Source organism: Canis lupus, chromosome 24 (assembly GCF_003254725.2).
Source record: "Canis lupus dingo isolate Sandy chromosome 24, ASM325472v2, whole genome shotgun sequence".
NCBI lineage: Eukaryota > Metazoa > Chordata > Mammalia > Carnivora > Canidae > Canis > Canis lupus.
Genome location: NC_064266.1, coordinates 16,010,661 through 16,029,390, shown reverse-complemented (window position 1 = coordinate 16,029,390; position 18,730 = coordinate 16,010,661). Strand labels below are relative to the sequence as shown.

General features: G+C 38.3%; 2 protein-coding genes across 9 annotated transcripts in view; one reads left to right on the top strand and one right to left on the bottom strand.

The window, feature by feature from the left end:
* The window catches only part of TRMT6 (tRNA methyltransferase 6 non-catalytic subunit), a 69,410-nt gene that overhangs the window by 20,975 nt on the left and 29,705 nt on the right, over positions 1-18,730 (bottom strand). The gene's annotated exons all lie outside the window — the stretch shown is intronic.
* Positions 1-18,730, top strand: part of MCM8 (minichromosome maintenance 8 homologous recombination repair factor) — a 42,856-nt gene that overhangs the window by 8,442 nt on the left and 15,684 nt on the right. For all 4 annotated transcript variants that reach the window (XM_049100660.1, XM_049100661.1, XM_049100663.1 and 1 more), the window contains exons 8-13: positions 2,932-3,017; positions 9,544-9,695; positions 9,940-10,135; positions 12,978-13,008; positions 13,527-13,667; positions 16,669-16,810. In XM_049100660.1, the coding sequence (XP_048956617.1) occupies positions 2,932-3,017; positions 9,544-9,695; positions 9,940-10,135; positions 12,978-13,008; positions 13,527-13,667; positions 16,669-16,810 (748 nt within the window). The remainder of the gene's footprint in view (positions 1-2,931; positions 3,018-9,543; positions 9,696-9,939; positions 10,136-12,977; positions 13,009-13,526; positions 13,668-16,668; positions 16,811-18,730) is intronic.

The window sequence follows — 18,730 nt, the reverse complement described above, 5'->3', positions numbered from 1 at the left end:
GCCACCCAGGCATCCCAAGATTATTATAGATCTTAAAGCCATAGAAAAGTGGAGAGAATATCTGTATATGCACCATTATGAGTTGACAAGTACTAATATTTTGTGATTTTAGCTTATTTTTTATTTTTTTAAAGATTTTATTCATTCATGATTGACACAGAGAGAAAGAGGCAGAGACACAGGCAGAGGGAGAAGCACGCTCCATGCAGGGTGCTTGATGTGGGACTCGATCCCAGACTTCAGGACCACGCCCTGGGCCGAAGGCAGGCGCTAAATTGCTGAGCCACCTAGGGATCGCCATTAACTTAATTTTTTAAACATAAAATATTATCAAAGTTGAACTCTCTCTGTTGCCCTCCCCAGTTCCACGCACTTTTTTGTTGTGCTGTTACATAAATAGTATGCTGAATGTAACACTCTGCCAACTCTTTTTTCACTTGGTTGTTTTAGACTACCTATTTCAATACATACCTGATTCTTTCATCTTTACCATTGTGGAGTATTCCATTGAATGAATAGCTACTATTATCCATTCTCCTAGTGGACATTTGTGTTATTTTCAGTATTTTACAGTTATGTGATACTGCAGAGAACATTCTTGTACATTCCTCCTTAGCAGAGGAATTTCTCAGTTGTGGGATATAACATTGTTAACTATTAGATGTTGCCAAATGACTTTCCAGAGTGTTGGTCCCAGCTTACCCCTCTGTTGGTAGTGTTAAATAATTGCCATTTCCCTGTATTCTCATTAACACTTGGTATTGTTAGACTTCTAAAATTTTGCCATTCTGATGGGTGTAAATGGCATTTCATTTTTAATATGAATTTCTGTTGCAGTTGAACATCTTTTCACATCTTTTTGGCCATCCAGTTTCCTTCTTTATTGAACTTTCTGTTTAAATCTTCTGCTTATTTTCCTGTTTATACTATTGATAGGAATTCTTTATGAATTCTAGGTACTAATCATTGATTATGTATATTACAGATATGTTCTCCCAGTAGTTGCTTTATCTCTTTGTGGTATATTTTTTGTTCTACAGTTTTACATTTTGACAGATTAAATTGATCATTTTTTTCCCCTTATGACCTTTATGTTTTATGCCCTGCCTAAAAAGCCTTCTTCATTTGAGCATTATAAACATATCTCTTACATTTTCTTTTAATACTTTTAAGTTTCGTTTTTATACTTGGATTTTTGCCCATCAGGAATTTAATCTTGGGAATGGCATAACACTAAGGACCTAATTTTGCTCTTTGAAGTGAAAGCCATTTGGCACCATTTATTAATTAAGTCCTCTATTATCAGTCCTACTGATGTGTATTGTTTCTTCTATGGTGCACTGTCCTATGGACATGTGAGTCCATTTCATTTTGCTGGTCCTGTACAATCCTATTTATATTGATCTCATTAAAGTTTTTGATAAGGCAGGGAGACTACCATATCTATTCTTCTTTTTTGGAACTGTGTTTACTATCCTTGGATTTTAATAAATTTTTACATTTATTACATTTTTACACTAATTGAAATTTGTAAGGTTTCCTTCTCTTCTAGGAAGAACAGGATGTGTGAGATTTGGCTATTGATTCTGAATAATCAGTGGTGTTGGTCAATGAGTGTCATCTACTCTTTGGGCTTAAGGTTCAGGCTTTGTCTTTAGTTCAGAGGCTAGAATTTCAATCCTGATTTATTGGATATTTTCTGTAAACTATATTTGGTCAAAGTATTCCCATGCTCTCCAATGTAGTGGGTAGTAATGCTGACTCGCAGGATGAGCATTAGTGTGAAATGTTCTGCATGTGTCTGAACTTGCATGAATTGAAGTGACAAGAAAGATGTTTGTTCAGGAGATCCATATTTTAGTCACTATTTTTGTTACTATATAACAAATCACCCTAAAACTTAGTGGCTCAAAATAACAGCAGTCATCTAATTCTTTCTCAAGACTTCTGTTAGTCCAAAGTTTGGAAGAATTGCTTGGCTGGGTAGTTACCCATTTAGATCTCTTAAGGAATTGTAGTCAAATAGCAGATAGAGCTGAACAGCAAGAGGCTGGAGTGGCTGGGGGCTGGCTGGGCATCTCTTCTCCATGTGTCTTTCTTGCCTGGTTTTGGTTTCTTGTACATGGTATGGCAGCTAAGGGTACTCAATCTGCTCACATGGCTGCTGATAGCTTCAAGAGACAGGTCCAGCTCTCAGGAAAAAATGGCTGCCTCTTTTGAGCTAGCTTCAGAAAACAGGTGGCATCACTTCTATTGGTTACAAAATAAGTCATAAGCCTGTCCAGATTCCAGGAGAGGGAAATCAGACTCCATCTTTTGATGGGGGAGTGGGAGGGTTCTAGAAAGGCTCATGGAAAAATACTGTTGCAGCCATATTTGGAAAATACAGTTGGCCACAATCTCTGAATTTACAAATGCATCTTGAGGTCCAAATAGCGGATAAGTGATTTTTAAAAACTTAAACACATTTACATTTTGAGGACTGTCTCTGTGGACTGTCTCACAGTGCAAAGGCAAGTGAGATAGGGGAGCTCGGGATCAAAGAAGACCCAGGAAGACTTTAGAAAAGGGGAGGATTGGTGCTGGATATTGTGAATGCGAGAGGGCATTCAAGATTCAAGGATCAGGAGACTGAATGTGCACAAAGGAAGGAATATGTGCTCAGTGTGAGAGGCTTGTGAGGAGCCTTGCACACCCACAGTAAAAGGAATAAGAGCAGTAATCAAGAGGGACTAGCTGGAAAAGTGCCTCAAAAGCTTGTAATATAGAATCAATGTAGAAGAAAGTAGTCATTATGCTCATACTGCATTTTATTATAACACCATTCTGTGACCAAGTAAAAGTAGTATTAAATGAAGCATTTTAACTTGCATTTTCCTTAGATGTGATTGTAGTTTATCAAAATGTGGATGTGAATTAATCTTCTTGCAGTGTCCTGTGCCCACATGTCGAGGGAGGTCATTCACTGCTCTCCGTAACTCTCCTCTCACGGTTACGATGGACTGGCAGTCAATCAAGTAAGCAGACTATAAATAAAACACAGGTTTTAGATCTCACGTTATAGATTTACTAGGCAGTAAATCTATAATATTCATATATTATATTGGGAGTCTTATCTGTAGACAATGGTAAAGTATATAGTAAAAGATTTATTTGTTTGAGAGTTTATATATTGAAATGATAATTGTCTTTATTTGAAATGTGTTCTATATCAGATTGCAGAAAGGATTTTAATTATAAGTATCCTGTCCTTTTTCTACTGAGGAATAGTTTATTTCTCATGTGATTCATTGAACTGGATGTAGACCAACAAAGCTGTATGATTTTCTTTCCATGAGCTGTGATAGAAATGTTGTCAGAAGTGTTAAAACAAAGAATGCCTTAGAAATAGATATGTTTCATTTTATATTCTCACTATCTATGAGGCATTTTACTATGGGGTTTTTTTTAAGCTGTTTTTTGTAGGTCATATGGTTTTGTGTGTGTGTATGTGTGTGTGTATGGTATTTTTAACCCAACAAATTACTGTGTTTTATCTGACCATCGTCCCGTAACTCATCCCTGAATATAAAATAATGGGTGGTTTGAAGTCAGAGTGCTACCCAAGAAACCTGGCTAAGACAGCAGAAGGTATTTAAAAAACCAAGAACCTAGAGAAACAGTGAGATGGATTGCTACCAAGCCCTGTCCTAGCTTTACCTCCTTCTGTTCTGCGAAAACTAAGACTGACATATATAATAAATGTACAATATGCTGAGATCTTCACAAACTCCATTTTATAAAATAAATGTTTGAGACTTTTACATTTTATTTAAAAAATTTTTAACTCCGACGTAGATAACCTACAATATTATGTTTATATATATATATAATATAGTGGTTGCTTAGTGCCCATCACAATAAGTATACTCTTAATCCCGTTCATCTGTTTCATCCATCTCTCACCCACCTCCCCTCTGGTAATCAACAGTTCTCAATAGTTAAGAGTCTCTTTCTTAGTTTGTTTCTCTTTTTCCTCCTTGGTTCATCTTTGTTTCTTAAATTTCACATATGAGTGAAATATGGTATTTGTCTTTTTCTAATTGGCTTATCCCACTTAGCATTGTACCATATAGCTCCATCCATGTTGTTTCAAATGGCAAGATGTCATTCTTTTTTATGGCTATGTTAAAGACTCTTGAGCATGGTCTTGTGCTCTTTTAGTTCACAACAGTGTGCAAAGAAAGTGTAGGAGTTTCACCTCTGAAGAGAGTGATGAGGGCCTCTCAGGAGCTGCAAGGTTCACAATAGGGTAAGTTCACAGAAGGTCCAGGGTAATTCACTTAATTATACAAAATCTCTCTGCTTTTTTGGTAAAAATAGCGGACAAGAAAATAGGCTCAAATATTTTAGTTGGATTTGAATGATGATCTCTTGATATTAGATCAGACTTAGAAAGGGAGACCATTTAGGGGAGGCTGAGAGTGGCTCAGGCATTTAAGTGTCTGATTCTTGGTTTTGGCTCAGATCATGATCTCAGGGTCATGAGAATGAGCCTAAACTTAGGCTCCATAACCAGGAGGGGAGTCTGCTTGAGATTCTCTCTCTCTCTCCCCACCCCGTGACCCCTCCCCAGCCTCTAAAATAATAAACAATCTTAAAAAAAGGAGAGGGGAGGCCATTTAAATCCTTTTCTTGAATCTTTAAAAGTAAGATATTGCTAAAGTTCATTTTGAATGAGTTATAGTAAAACTTTGTTAGTACAATATTATCTTACATTATTGTTTTATTCTACCAATGTGTAGATATATAAAATGACTATCTGCCCTAAGTGAAAGATCTTTGGGCTTAGATTGGAATGTTCATAAAGAATTTAATTATTTTTTCTCAGCTAGTGCTTTGAATAACTTGAATGCATCAAGGTGAAAGCCTTACAATGTATATCAAAGGCCTTGCAGTTGAAGCAGTCCCAGTTTTAGGGGTTTACTTGATGAAAACAGTCACAATATGTGAAGAAATAGCTTGCTGAAAGTATGTTTTCACTGTGTGTGTGTGTGTGTGTGTGTGTGTGTGTGTGTGTGTGTTTTAATGGGGAACAGCCTAAACATCTGAAGAAAATATTGTAAGTAGGATGGTACAACGGATTATTGTGTAGCCACTAAATATGATGGTGCAGGAGAATATTTTGAAATGACATAAAAAAACCATGTACAGTGTTTCTAGTGACAAAACTGGCAAGAAATACATGTTAAGAATATACTCTCTAGGAAGTGAGATTGGAGTTGTTTTCTTCTTTCTGTTAATCTGTTTTAATAAGAAAAGTATTAATATCTAATTTCTTAAAGCAAGACATCCTTAGCATGTTGTGTCATTCTGAGGCTTCTCATTGCAGTCTGGCAGTGTTTTGAGTGTGCACGGAGGGTGAAGGTGGAGGGTTGGTGGTGGTGAAGAAGGAGCAGGGTTTGAAGTAGTGCAGGTTAGGTGGATACCTGGCTGTGACCTCAGAGGAATTGAGAGGCTTACCTAGATGTATAATGAATGTATTCCAAAGTTATTATTTTAACATTCAGTGATTTTTACTTACATTCTTTTTTTTTTTTTTTTTTTTTTTACTTACATTCATTATTTAAAGAAGTTTTAAAGACTTCAAGGGAAGATGGCAGAGTAGGAGGATCCTAAGCTTACTTGGTCCCACAGATATAAGTAGGTAATACCCACATCAGTGTAAATAACCCCAAAAGCAACCTGAAGACTGGTGCAACAGATTCCACAGCTAAATACAGAGAAGAGGCCACATCCAAGAGGGTAGGAAGGTGGAGATGTGGTTAGGAGCCAAACGGATCCACGCGACTGTGAGAGGGAGAGACTTAGCAGTTGTGGGGAGGGGAGAGAAGCAAACCTCCACAGCAGGCACCCCAGGCACCGGGAACCTGCATGGGGAAGGTGACGACCCATAACATTTGGCTTTGAAACCAAAGGGGCCTAATTTTGTGAGTTCTTCCAGCCTGAAACTTGAAAAAATCAGTGGCTCAGCTCTAGGAGAGTTGGTGGTGAGAGAAAACGGAGTCCCTGCCCTTAAAGGGAGAGCACAACAAACAGCTCTGCTAAGATACAGTATAGAAGCAGCAGTTTGAAAAATGCCTAGGGTTTACATGAGGGAAATTTGTTGGCTAATCTCAGAGCATGTACTAGACTGGAGGGGCAGGGCTTTTTCAGAGACTTCTCCAAAACAAAAGAGCTGATTGGTGCTGTCTCCCCTCCGTGGACCCCCAGCCTAGTTAAAGGGACGCCTGTGGGAACCAGGACAGTAAAATACTCTCCACTTCCACTTAGCTTGCTAATGGACACCACACCCCTGTACTTTTCTGTACAGGAGTTTTCCCAGCAGCTACAACTCCCCTCCTACAGCCAGCTGGTGTGGACCTTGCTGGTACTGTGCACATTGCCCCTACGTTCTCCTGCAGGAGTCCATCCAAAGTGGCACCACAATAATGGCAGTGAGCAAGCAGCCCTGACAGAGGTCAGCAGCACTCCAAAGTGACTTCTACTCTGGGGAGAGGGGAAGATAACCACTCAGCCAATCCAGCTGTCTCTCTGCAGTGGGCTGGGGACAGACATCTGGTCTGACTGTAGGCCCTGTCCACCAACAGAAACTTCTCAGGGTATAATACAGGGAGGGCACCCTGTAGTTTGGTGCTCCTGCAGTTCTGGCAAACACCTGGCGAACTTCCCTCAAGCCTAGGGCAGCCCACACTGGCCCACTAACAACATAGGGACCAAACACTGCCCACAACAGGCAAAGGGAACCATTAGAGACGACTAGACTGAAGACAGACATGTCTTAGCCACAGTAGTAGGGCACATGCAACACACATACGAGACACCCCTGAAGCGCCAAGGTCTTAAGAATAGGAGACATTGCACTGCAAGGCACTATAGGACCTTCATAAGGCTACTGCTTTCAAGAGAAGGAGACATGGCTGACTTTCCTAACACAGAAACAGACATGGAGTGTTCGTCAAATGAGACAGGAGTATGTCCCAAGTGAAAGAACAAAAAGGACAAAATCACAGCAGGAGACCTAAATGAAATGGAGATAAGTAATATGCCTGATAGAGAGTTTAAAGTAATAGTTATAAAGGTACTAGATAAACTAGGGTGAATAAATCGAAGACTCGAAGAACAGGTCAGAGATCTGGAGGACAGAGTAAAGAAAAGCCCGCTTTTACTTTTTCCCCTTCTACCACTAGATTTCTTTCAGCCAAGATGTGAATTTTACATTGTCAAGGTTTATTTCTCTTTTCCAGTTATAACTGTCTTCCTTGTTTAATTTATAGGTCATATGTAACAAAAACAAGAGCATTTATAATTTTATCTTTGTTCCACAAAGTAACAAAGAAAGTGATCAGATGCTTAGAAAAGGAAATGTAATTTATGTTACCATGTTGTTTTGTTTTCTGTCCCTTAACAGAAATGATCCAAGTCTCAAAATCAAAATGAATTCTCTTCTACTCCCTTGAATTCTCCCGTTTTATATGCTTCGTATTTGGACTACAGCTTTGTTGTTTAGTGCTTTTCCTACTTTTTGAAATCCTTCTATAGTGTTCTGAATAGTGAGAGTACATCTAAACGTGTCTTCATCCTGTGTGACAGTGATCAGTCCTTTTCTTCTGGTGTTGTCTTGGACTCCCGAATATCTCTTTTCTCTCTTTGAGCTTCCAATCACATACATCCGTTGGACTGTTCATTCGTCTTTTAACTTGTTTTCACCCTTTACTTTCTGTGTGCTTTTTGTGTGTTTGTTTCCCTCCTATAAATATTTGATTTATATATATATGTATATATATATTTAATTTTCCCGATCTCACAGTTTTCTAGTAGTTCCCTTTTTATAGCCGCTTATTCTTGTTTTTATGATGGTAAAGTTTTCTCAAAAACTCTTCAGCAGGTTTTGTTTTTAATGCCCTTCTCTTTCCTGAATTAATGCCATTTCATCCTGAAATATCTGATGAACACTGAGAAATTATCTGGACTCCTTTGATAGGTTTCCGTTGCTATTTTATAAGTAGGAGTTTTTCCTCATGAGGCCTCTCTCCCTCTTTTGATGATCAGATTTTGCTATATGAATATGTTTTTTTTTTAATTTTTATTTTTTTATTTTATTATTTTATTTTTTTAAAGATTTTATTTATTTATTCATAGAGACAGAGAGAGAGAGAGAGGCAGAGACACAGGCAGAGGGAGGAGCAGGCACCATACAGAGAGCCTGATGTGGGACTCGATCCAGGGTCTCCAGGATCACGCCCTGGGCTACAGGCCCTAAACCGCTGCGCCACCGGGGCTGCCCTATGAATATGTTTTTGAATTGGAGTTGAACTTCTCAGATGCCAGAATGAGGAGACTTTTATTCTGGAGCTCTGATGCCTTCATTAGATGCTGTAGCTCCCCTCACACAGTGGATGGATCCATTTCTCTAGAACAGTGTTCTGGTTTTTGTTAAACAGTAGAGCGTGGTTTGGTGGAATGCCCTCTTTCTTCACCTACCCACCTATCCACCCACCTACCAAAAAGTTGAACAGCTATTCTGTGACTTATCTTTCAGTTGATTATCCTGTTTCCTTTTAGCCATCCACCGAAATGAGGAAAAGTTTCACCTGTGTAAGAAACCAAGCATCCCTACTCTGCATTCCTACCAACTCCAACCTAGAAGGCTCTCAAGGGCTCTGCTGAAAATACTGGCCCTGGGATCCCTGGGTGGCGCAGCGGTTTGGCGCCTGCCTTTGGCCCAGGGCGCCATCCTGGAGATCCGGGATCGAATCCCACGTCAGGCTTCCGGTGCATGGAGCCTGCTTCTCCCTCTGCCTGTGTCTCTGCCTCTCTCTCTCACTGTGTGCCTATCATGAATAAATAAAAATTAAAAAAAAAAAAAGGTCTTTCCAAAAAAAAAAAAAAAAAAAAATACTGGCCCCCACTTCTCTTAGATCCTTGTAACTTTTTCCTGTGTGTATTTTGAATTTCATTTTGTTCTATCCATCAGTATTTTTCCACTTCCTGTTTTCTGAACTTTTAAGAGCTTGTGTTTATTGATAACACCTCTGCACACCCTATAACCTGTCTTATTTAGTGGCTACCATTTTGGCGGACATTTTGGAGAGAGGGTAGGCAAATGTACATGCTCATCCTGCCATTCTTTTTTTTTTTTAATTTTTTTTTTTTTTATTTATTTATGATAGTCACAGAGAGAGAGAGAGGCAGAGACACAGGCAGAGGGAGAAGCAGGCTCCATGCACCGGGAGCCTGACGTGGGATTCGATCCTGGGTCTCCAGGATCGCGCCCTGGGCCAAAGGCAGGCGCCAAACCACTGCGCCACCCAGGGATCCCAATTTCTCATCCTGCCATTCTTAATTGGAAACTACTGAAGTAATATTAGATATACCATTGAAATTTTTTTTTAACTAATCTGCCTTTTAGCTCTGTATCTTGTGGGTCCTGAATAGTTGACATGTTGAAGAAATAACTTAAAGTCAGTATATGTACTGACTGAAAATTTTTTAACATTTTAGAATCCAGGAGCTAATGTCTGATGATCAGCGAGAAGCAGGTCGGATTCCACGAACGATAGAGTGTGAACTTGTTCATGATCTTGTGGATAGCTGTGTCCCAGGAGACACAGTGACTATTACTGGAGTTGTGAAAGTCTCAAATGCTGAAGAAGGTATTGTATAATTCTTTTCTTATTTTGATTGTTTCTCAATAATTTGTCAGGATTCATCTTTTTTCAAAGTACTTTTGAATTTCCACAGATACAGGGAATTCCTTGTTTCTTACATAGGTGAAACTTTTCCTTTAAAATACAAGTTTATATGTATTTTACTGTGCCTTTCTTTTTCATGGTATTTGAGTCTTTGTAGGGAAAATGAAAATACCAATTATTATATTTCATACCTTGAAATTTACAGGTTCTCGAAATAAGAATGACAAATGCATGTTCCTTTTGTACATTGAAGCAAATTCTGTTAGTAATAGCAAAGGACAAAAAACAAAGACCTCTGAGGATGGGTGTAAGCATGGAGCATTGATGGAATTCTCACTTAAAGACCTTTATGCTATCCAAGAGATTCAAGCTGAAGAAAACCTGTTTAAACTCATTGTCAAGTATGTATGAGGTTATCTGAAGTTTTATTATGTATATGCAGGATAGGGGTGCTCTTGGCTACAAGTAACAAAAAATTAGTCAAAATGATTGCAAATTACAGTTCGCAGGTCAAATCCAGCTAACTGCCCATTTGTATATGCCCATAAGCTAAAAATGGTTTTTACATTTTTTTAATGGCTGAAAAAAAAGAATATTTCATGACACATAAAATTATATAAAATTGAAATTTCACTTCCTGTAAATAAACTTTTATTGGAACATAGCCATAATCATTTATTATGTAGGCCTGGCTGCTTTCCATTTATGTAGTGCCAGTGCCTGGCTGCAGTGGCAGAGCTGAGTAGTTGCAACAGAGAATAATAGCTCACAGATATTTACTGTCTGTACCTGTATGGAAAACTTTGTTGATGTCTAGTTTAATCTATAAAGAAAATTTACTATCTCACACTAGAAGTTGGTTACTCAACAAAGAGTGATGGGACTGTGAATTCCAGTCATTTCAATTAGTTGTATGTAGGGTGTTTACTTTTATTTTATTTATTTATTTTTGGGTGTTTACTTTTAAAAAACAAGAAGGAGATTCACATAGAAGTCACTTACATTCACTAAGTATTTCATAATATTCTTTTATTTTCATGTTATTGCCATGCAGTAGAGAAGAAGCACAGTAGAGGCAATTTTTGCTTTAGTGGTTAAGAGCTTTTTTTTTTTTTTTTTTAAAGATAAGCTAAGTTAGAATCCATCCCACTTCCAATGAGGTTGGGAGCATGTTACTTATTACCTCCTTCATTTTTCTCAAAATAGAACTAATTCTTGCCCAGAAGGTTGTCCCAAGATTACATGAAATTTAATAATGTATTTAACATAATTAACACAACATACCATTATTTTAAAACCTTTTAAACAATTTTTTGGATATTTTGAAGAAATAATAGGAAAACAAGAGAGACTGAAAAGTAGATGTACCTAAGAGTAGTAAAGAACTGAGGTTTTGAAATGCATTGTATTAGAACACTTAACCCTGTCGTGTTTCCTTTATTTAGGCTTTGGGCACTAAAAGAACTTGACTGTTTCTGCTTTTAATATGTTAGTCAATTGAGAAAGGATAGAGTTCCTCAGGGAGTCTTTAAACCCTCAGAGACTTCTGAATAGATAGCCATCCATACCTACCCTGGGAGAAGGGGTGCTCTGAGCTAGAGTAGGGTTGTGATCTGTGGATTAGGGACAGTGTGATGAGTGGGCTGTGAGCAGGTAGGGAAGAACCACCTGGTTGAAGATCAAAACACCGCTTTGGTTCCTTTACCTGTTTCAAATAAGAATGAACCTGTACAGTGGTCCTTCTGCCATACTAGAAATGTTTTCTTTTCAGAGGTTGTTCTTACCCTTTAGTCCTAAATTTGTGATTTCAACATTAAAACTCGAATTTTTTATGGTCGTCCATTATTAATCTTGCAGGGGTTGGCAGGCTGCCTGGTTTTGTAAATAAAATTTTATGGGAATACAGTGCCATCCATTCATCTACATAATTGCTTTTGACAAGTTGGGTAGTGTGACCCAGACAGTAAAACTGAAAAGATTTACATTCTGGCCTTTTAAGAAAAAGTTTGTCTACCTTTGCTAGGTAGAAAAGGTATGAAAGGAGAATGGAGAAGACAATGGAAGGTTATGTTTTAGTTTTGGTTTCTTTAGAAGCAGTAATTTGGGTAAGCATTTGTTTGGGAGGTGATCCCAGAAATACTGGTAAGGGAATGGGAGAGTGAGAAGGGATGGTAGTCAGTGTATGGTGCCTCAAAGAAGAGGTTACTACAAGCATCTGAGGCTTAATCCTCTTGAGGCCTCTAGAATACTAGATTGTGTAGAACTAGCCTCAGTATTTTTCCATCGAAGGGCCTAGTTTTACTAGGTGGTACTTTCAGCCTGACCCGCCTGCCTACTGCTGAGGCTTCTGCCTCCAGAAAAAGCCCTTCAGCAGACAGGTGCAGGTGTGTGATCAGGAGCCACTAGAGATTATGTGGGAACATGCTTAACACTGAGTACCAAGGGATGTGGCAGGACACTATCTTCTGTCTTTACAGATATTAAAAGGGATAATGATCAAGCCTTTTTTGCTTGATCCTTGTTTTTATAACTGATAAATGTAAATATACTCACGTATTCATATATGATCTTATCCTGATCCTTTGAATTAATGTGAAGTAATGACATTTTGTCTCATCTTAAGATATTATTTACTCAGTTCACCTGTTAGCCTCCTTTCAGTGACTTGGCTACATAGAAAATGTGTGTTTGTGTAATATACAACATAATTCTGTATCCCGAAGGAGAAGACAATGATTATGAGGTATTTTAAATGCTTGTGATAGATAACAGTCTATTTGGTTACTTTAAAATGCTTTGCAAAGGGGCGCCTGGGTGGCTTAATCAGTTAAGCATCCAACTCTTGATTTGGGCTCAGGTCATGATCTCAGGGTCCTGAGATCTAGCCCATGTTGGGCTCCATCCACATTGGGTGTGGAGCCTGCTTAAATTCTCTCCCTCTCCTCTGCCCTCCCTGCCCCTGGTCTTGTGCTCTCTCTCAAAAAAATGAAAATAAAATGCAAGTATTTCGTCTCCTTTGTACATGTAAAATTTTTTAAGTGTTCTTCCCTTTATGGATTAATCAAGAATTTTGAGAAATTTACAGAGTAAAATGTCTTGAGTTGTTTGAGGGATGTAAATTTTATGTTTGTCTTTTTCTTTTTTTGATGCTAAATAAAGCAAGTTAAGCAAGTTGTAATGTAGATCTTCTAGTGGATTGATGAAGCATAAATAGGGATTTATAAATTGTATTCTGTTTTTCAGCTCACTTTGCCCTGTCATTTTTGGTCATGAAGTAAGTACTCTCCTTCATCTTTACTCAAAAACATATAAAGTTGGCAAAAAGCTAATTGTTAGCCAGTTACTTGTATTTTAATATGTCATTATTCTCCATAAATGATGTGAAAGCCAGATTTCAGCTCCTTGTATGAACGATCTGCTTACTAATCTGAGCTAATAGGAATGAGGTACTCCTACAGTGACTTTGGGCACTAAGTGCTAAAGCGACAGCTAGCAGGTTATTTCCCAGTTTTGTGGAGTAGATTCATGCCTTGCAATGTAGGTCTTTACTCAGTGACTTTAAAAATACCTCTATGATTTTATGTGCTTCCTAATTTTTGCTTTTTAATCATTTACATTATGGAAGTTTATATTTTAAGTTAATTTTCTTAGGGGAAAAAAGTTCAATCATGCTTCAAAAAAAATTCTCAATTAAATGTAAATATAGAAGAAGCATCCCTTTTTTGCTAGTCATCTTTATGTTTTTCTCACTTTTGAGGTTTTTCTTCCCCCTTCCCCCCTTTTATACTTGAGCTTGTTAAAGCAGGTTTGGCATTAGCACTCTTTGGAGGAAGCCAAAAATATGCAGATGACAAAAACAGAATTCCTATTCGAGGAGATCCACATGTCCTTGTTGTTGGAGACCCAGGCTTGGGAAAGAGTCAGATGTTACAGGTAGGAAATTTCTCATCTAGTATTTGATGTATTCCTTATGAAACATATAACTGATTCACAAGTGAATTTTCTTAAACCATGTAGTATTTTTATTCCAGAAGAAATAGTTGGTATGGGGGTAGAAGTGAATCGGGGTTTGTTTAAGTAATATGTCACTTCTGTCCAGGCATCCTTTCAAATAGAGCCTATTTTCTGTTCCATAGACTGTGCAGACATACATGATGGTCTGTTGAGATGTCAACCATTGTGAAATGTTAACCATTTCTCTAACCCCCTTTTTCTTTGGTATCAGCTTTGCTAGCAAAGCTAGGTGTTGTGACTTCACCTATGAACAAAATAGTTTGAGAAAGTAAAGAGCAGGGAAGCAGGTGTCCACACATCCTGTCTTCATACAACTACATAAACATTGTACTGAGCTTTAGGAACAGTCTGATAAAGGTAAGAGATCTATCTGTATGCATCTCCACTGCTGCTCTCTGATTTTAAAGCAAGGCATCTTCTTATGACCGGCTTCTTGCTGGTCCTCAAGAAGATTCTGCCTCTGCCAGTAGAGCCTAGTGGTTCTCCTGTCCAGGGCTTATGATGGCCCTAAAAGGTTTTGCCTGTTGGAGTAGTTGTGGTTACCTAGGGAGTGACACTTGGTAAGCCAGTCATGGTGTCCTTTCAGAGAATGCTCATATGTCCTATTCCCCACCCCCCACCCCCGTGTAGACAAATGTGACTAGACCAGGGGTCTCTTTGGCAAGTTGTAGTCCTGTGGCTACTGAATCTTTGTCCAGGGGTTAGACCTTTGGCTGCATATCAGAATCACCTTTGGGACTCAAAATCCTGAGGCCTTCCCTAGTCTAACTGAACTAAGAGCCTCTGGATTAGGGTCCTAGTGTCTGTGTGTGTATAACCTTCCACAGGTGATTGTGCTGTGCAACCAGAATTGAGAACCGCCTTGACCTCATGATTGCATTATAAAACCACTGTCTTTCACGTCAGAGTTACTATTTATTCCTTATGCTTTATTGTTAAATCAGTCATCATTTTACTTCTACTCTGACATTTCATTTATATTTCCATGTTCCTTTGGACCAACTGGACCTATTTAAAAAAAAAAAAAATTCAGTTCTGAGCCCTTGCTATAAGCCTGACAACTGAGGCACAGAGCACCCAGTTGTTAGGGAAACAATTGATAATAATAATGAAAACTGGATACCTAGCCAGATTGTGCATGTAAAAGGTACATGTGGGGACCTGAATTGTTATAGCTTTTTTTCCTCTCTTTTATGTCCTTGCATATGTGTTTGACTTTTTAATTAGTGTATTATAGGTAGAAGCCTGGTTTAACCTCCACAGTATTTGATTATCTATACAAATAAACTTCTATTTTTCTTATTCCTTTTTTTTAAGATGTATTTGAGAGAGTGCAAGCACATGTGCACATACATGTCTGTGACTGCTAGCACAGTGAGGAGGGGCAAAGGGAAAGAGAGAATCCCAAGCAGACTCCTCACCAAACATGGAGCCTGATGTGGGGCTCAGTCCCACCACCCAGAGATCATGACCCAAGCCAAAATCAAGTCAGATACCCAACTGGCTAAGCCACCCAGGTTCCCCTTTCTTTTTTTAGTTTAAGAAATAGATCTTGGCAGATAATGGTTTCAAAATACATTTAATAGTAGTGAAAAAAACTTAATACCAAGAAATGACATTGGCAATTTTTCATGTTTTTTAGGCCTGGAATAATGGCATTTATTCTAAAAATAAAAGCTGTAATATTAGCAGAAATTAAATGTTGTAAACAGTGGATTGTATTGTATGTAAGTCTTCTAGCCCTGCTAAACCAGTTTTTAAAAGTTAGGCTAACACTAACAGTTCTGAATTATTCACGTTTATTATTATTATTATTATTATTATTATTCACATTTTTAATCCTGTTTTCCTCTGACCATTTTAGTAAGCCATCATCATCCTCCTAGACTAATAAGGAATTATAAATAACAAAAATAACGACAGCTACTGTGTATAAGCTCAGCACCATAGGTTCACTTGGGTTAGGCACTGCACATGTCCAGAGTGCATTGTCGACATAGCAGTGTGAATATTGTCTCCTGCAGTTGTGCAGTGCACTGCATACACAGTGGCCTTGCATTGGGCACTTATTTGTGCCAGGTACCAGATTAAGTGCCTTATATACATAATCTTATATATTTCTCAGGGATATATGTGATAAAACATAAAGAAGTTGAAGCTCAGAGAGATCTGAGAGCAGCAGAGCCAATAAAGGGTAAAGCCAAGATTTAAACAGGTCTGCCTGACTCTGGAGGTCCATGCTTTTAATTCTTGTGCTATTTAACCACTATTCTGACCTGCCATAGCTTGTTTACTCACAAGGAATGCATTATTAAGCCATCTTATTTCCTGATGTATATAGAAGCATTGAAGCCTTTGAGATTGATTGGCATTCATGTTTTGTCTGTTTGAACTTGGAAACAAAGCATAAAATGAAACTGTAGTGTTCACATGATCACAGGCATCAGAGGCAGGCTGCCTGGGTTTATTTGAATTCTCACTTCATACTTTCATAGCATTGTGAGTTACTCTGCAGGCCTTGGTTTCTATGTCACTAAATGGGGATGTAATAATACCTTCCTATTAACTGTGGTAATGAGGGTTGTACAGTAAAGCTATTAGAACAATATTGACTTGGCATATAGCTGACATTTGTGAAGCAGTCACTATTTATCTTTTCCCTTTTACTTTGGCTGATTCTTTTTATTATTTTTTAAAGATTTATTTATTTATTAGAGAGAGAGCACATGGAGGGGGCCAGTGAGGGCCAGGGGGAGATGTAGAGAATCCGAAGCAGACTCCATGCCTAGCATGGAGCCTGACATGGGGCTGTCTTACAACCCTGAGATCATGACCTAAGCCAAAACCAGGAGTCTGACGCACAACCAACTGTACCACTAGGTGCCCCTGGCTGATTCTTTTAAACCTTTTGTTTCTTTAGGCAGTATGCAACGTTGCTCCACGGGGTGTGTATGTTTGTGGTAATACCACAACTACCTCTGGTTTGACTGTAACTCTTTCAAAGGATAGTTCCTCTGGAGATTTTGCTTTGGAAGCTGGTGCCCTTGTACTTGGTGATCAAGGTAAGAGACCAAATTCTCCACTGTTTATAATATTTAATTTCCATTAATATTACAGCTTTTATTTTTAAATTGAGCCAAGGGTTTTAAAGGAATTATTCCAGGTCAAAATAATTAGTAATTCTGGAGCTTTGGAGTTTTGTTTTAGAGCCTTTTCCTTTCTAAGTAATTTCTTTACATTCTGTTCAGATAGCACTGCATCAACCAGTGAGTTGAGAGTGAATGCCAGAAAAAAATCACTGGAAATACAGGTTATTACCACAGAACTGAAACTGGTACTTATTGTCATTCATTTTCAGAATCTTGCAACAGGCACAATTATACATAAAAATCAATCAAGTCAAATAGGTATAGCTCGCTCCTGTACTTCCCATTTCATAACCACCATCACATTTTGTGATCTTGTTTTAAGCCTGTTTTAAAACTTTACAGTAAGTTCTCTGTGAGATGGGATTTGGTCATCCTGTTGACTGACATATTCCTATTGCCTAATACATAAGGTGCATAGTAAATACTTGCTGAATGCATTGCTATTACTTAGCCTACAATAGTTTTAGATGCCTTGGAACTGAAAATAAAGTGAATGTTATCCTTTTACTCTCAGAGGATTTAAAATAAGAATTTAGAGCTATTACTTTATAATTAGAAGTTTTGCTATATTTTAACCCATCTTGTTGGATATTTTTCAGGATTTGACTTACAGTTTATAAGAAATTGAGTTGAAGGGCTCAGCAAGAAGGGATTTCTAATTAAGCTTTGCTACCTTTGTGATGCTATAACCCTACTGGAAAACATGTTCCTATGTATACATCAGGCAATGCCCAGATTACAGTTCAGTTAAGGTCATTCATTCGTTTGTTTGCCAGTGACCTCCACTTCTGAATCCAGATCCTCTTAGCACCTTCACCTGCCCCCTTTCCTTGATACCTTCCCTCTTTGGTTTCCAGGACATTACACTCTTCTGGTTTTCTTCTTACTTCATTGACTGGCTTCTCATTCTTGTTCTTTATCTCCCCAAACTTAACTGATTGGCACCTCTAGGTGCTTCATTTATGTACCTTTTTTCTTCTTAGTCTATGCTTACCTTCTTGATGATCTTCTCTAGTCTCATGAATTTGCCTATTTGCTGAAAATTTCCAAATGTATCTCCCTTCTTCCTTAAACTCCAGGCAGTGTTTCTTATTGCCTGTTATTTTTTTTAATAATAAATTTATTTTTTATTGGTGTTCAATTTGCCAACATACAGAATAACACCCAGTGCTCATCCCGTCAAGTGCCCCCCTCAGTGCCTGCCACCCAGTCACCCCCATCCCCCGCCCTCCTCCCCTTCCACCACCCCTAGTTCGTTTCCCAGAGTTAGGAGTCTTCCATGTTCTGTCTCCCTGTTATTGCAGTATCTTTATAACTTCCTCAAACTTAACATGTCTAAAACTGAAATCCTGATTTCCCCTTCAAACCTATTATCATCTTTCTCATCTCAGTCAATGATAATTCCATCCGTTTGCTCAAATCAGAAAATGTGCAGTCATCCTTGACTTTTGCTCATACCTCATATCCAGTCTATCAATAAATATTGTAGGCTTTACCTTCCATTTATATCCAGCATCCAGCCACTTTGCCACTGCTGCTATCATCTTTTACATGGATTATTAATGTGATCTCATAGTTGGAAGCCTGGGACCACCCTTGCTCTATTGTTCTTAACAAGGCAGAGCAATCTTGTAAAAACTCAGATCAAGTTATTCTGATCAGAACCCCAGTGGCTCCCTATCTCACTCAGAGTGAAAGCTCAAGGTGTGTGTGTGTGTGTGTGTATATATATATATATACACACACACACATTCTCTCATCTGTTTGAATGTAAGTCTTTAAGCTTTTTGAGGTTCACTCTCATGTCTTCATTTTTTTAGCCCTCACAACACA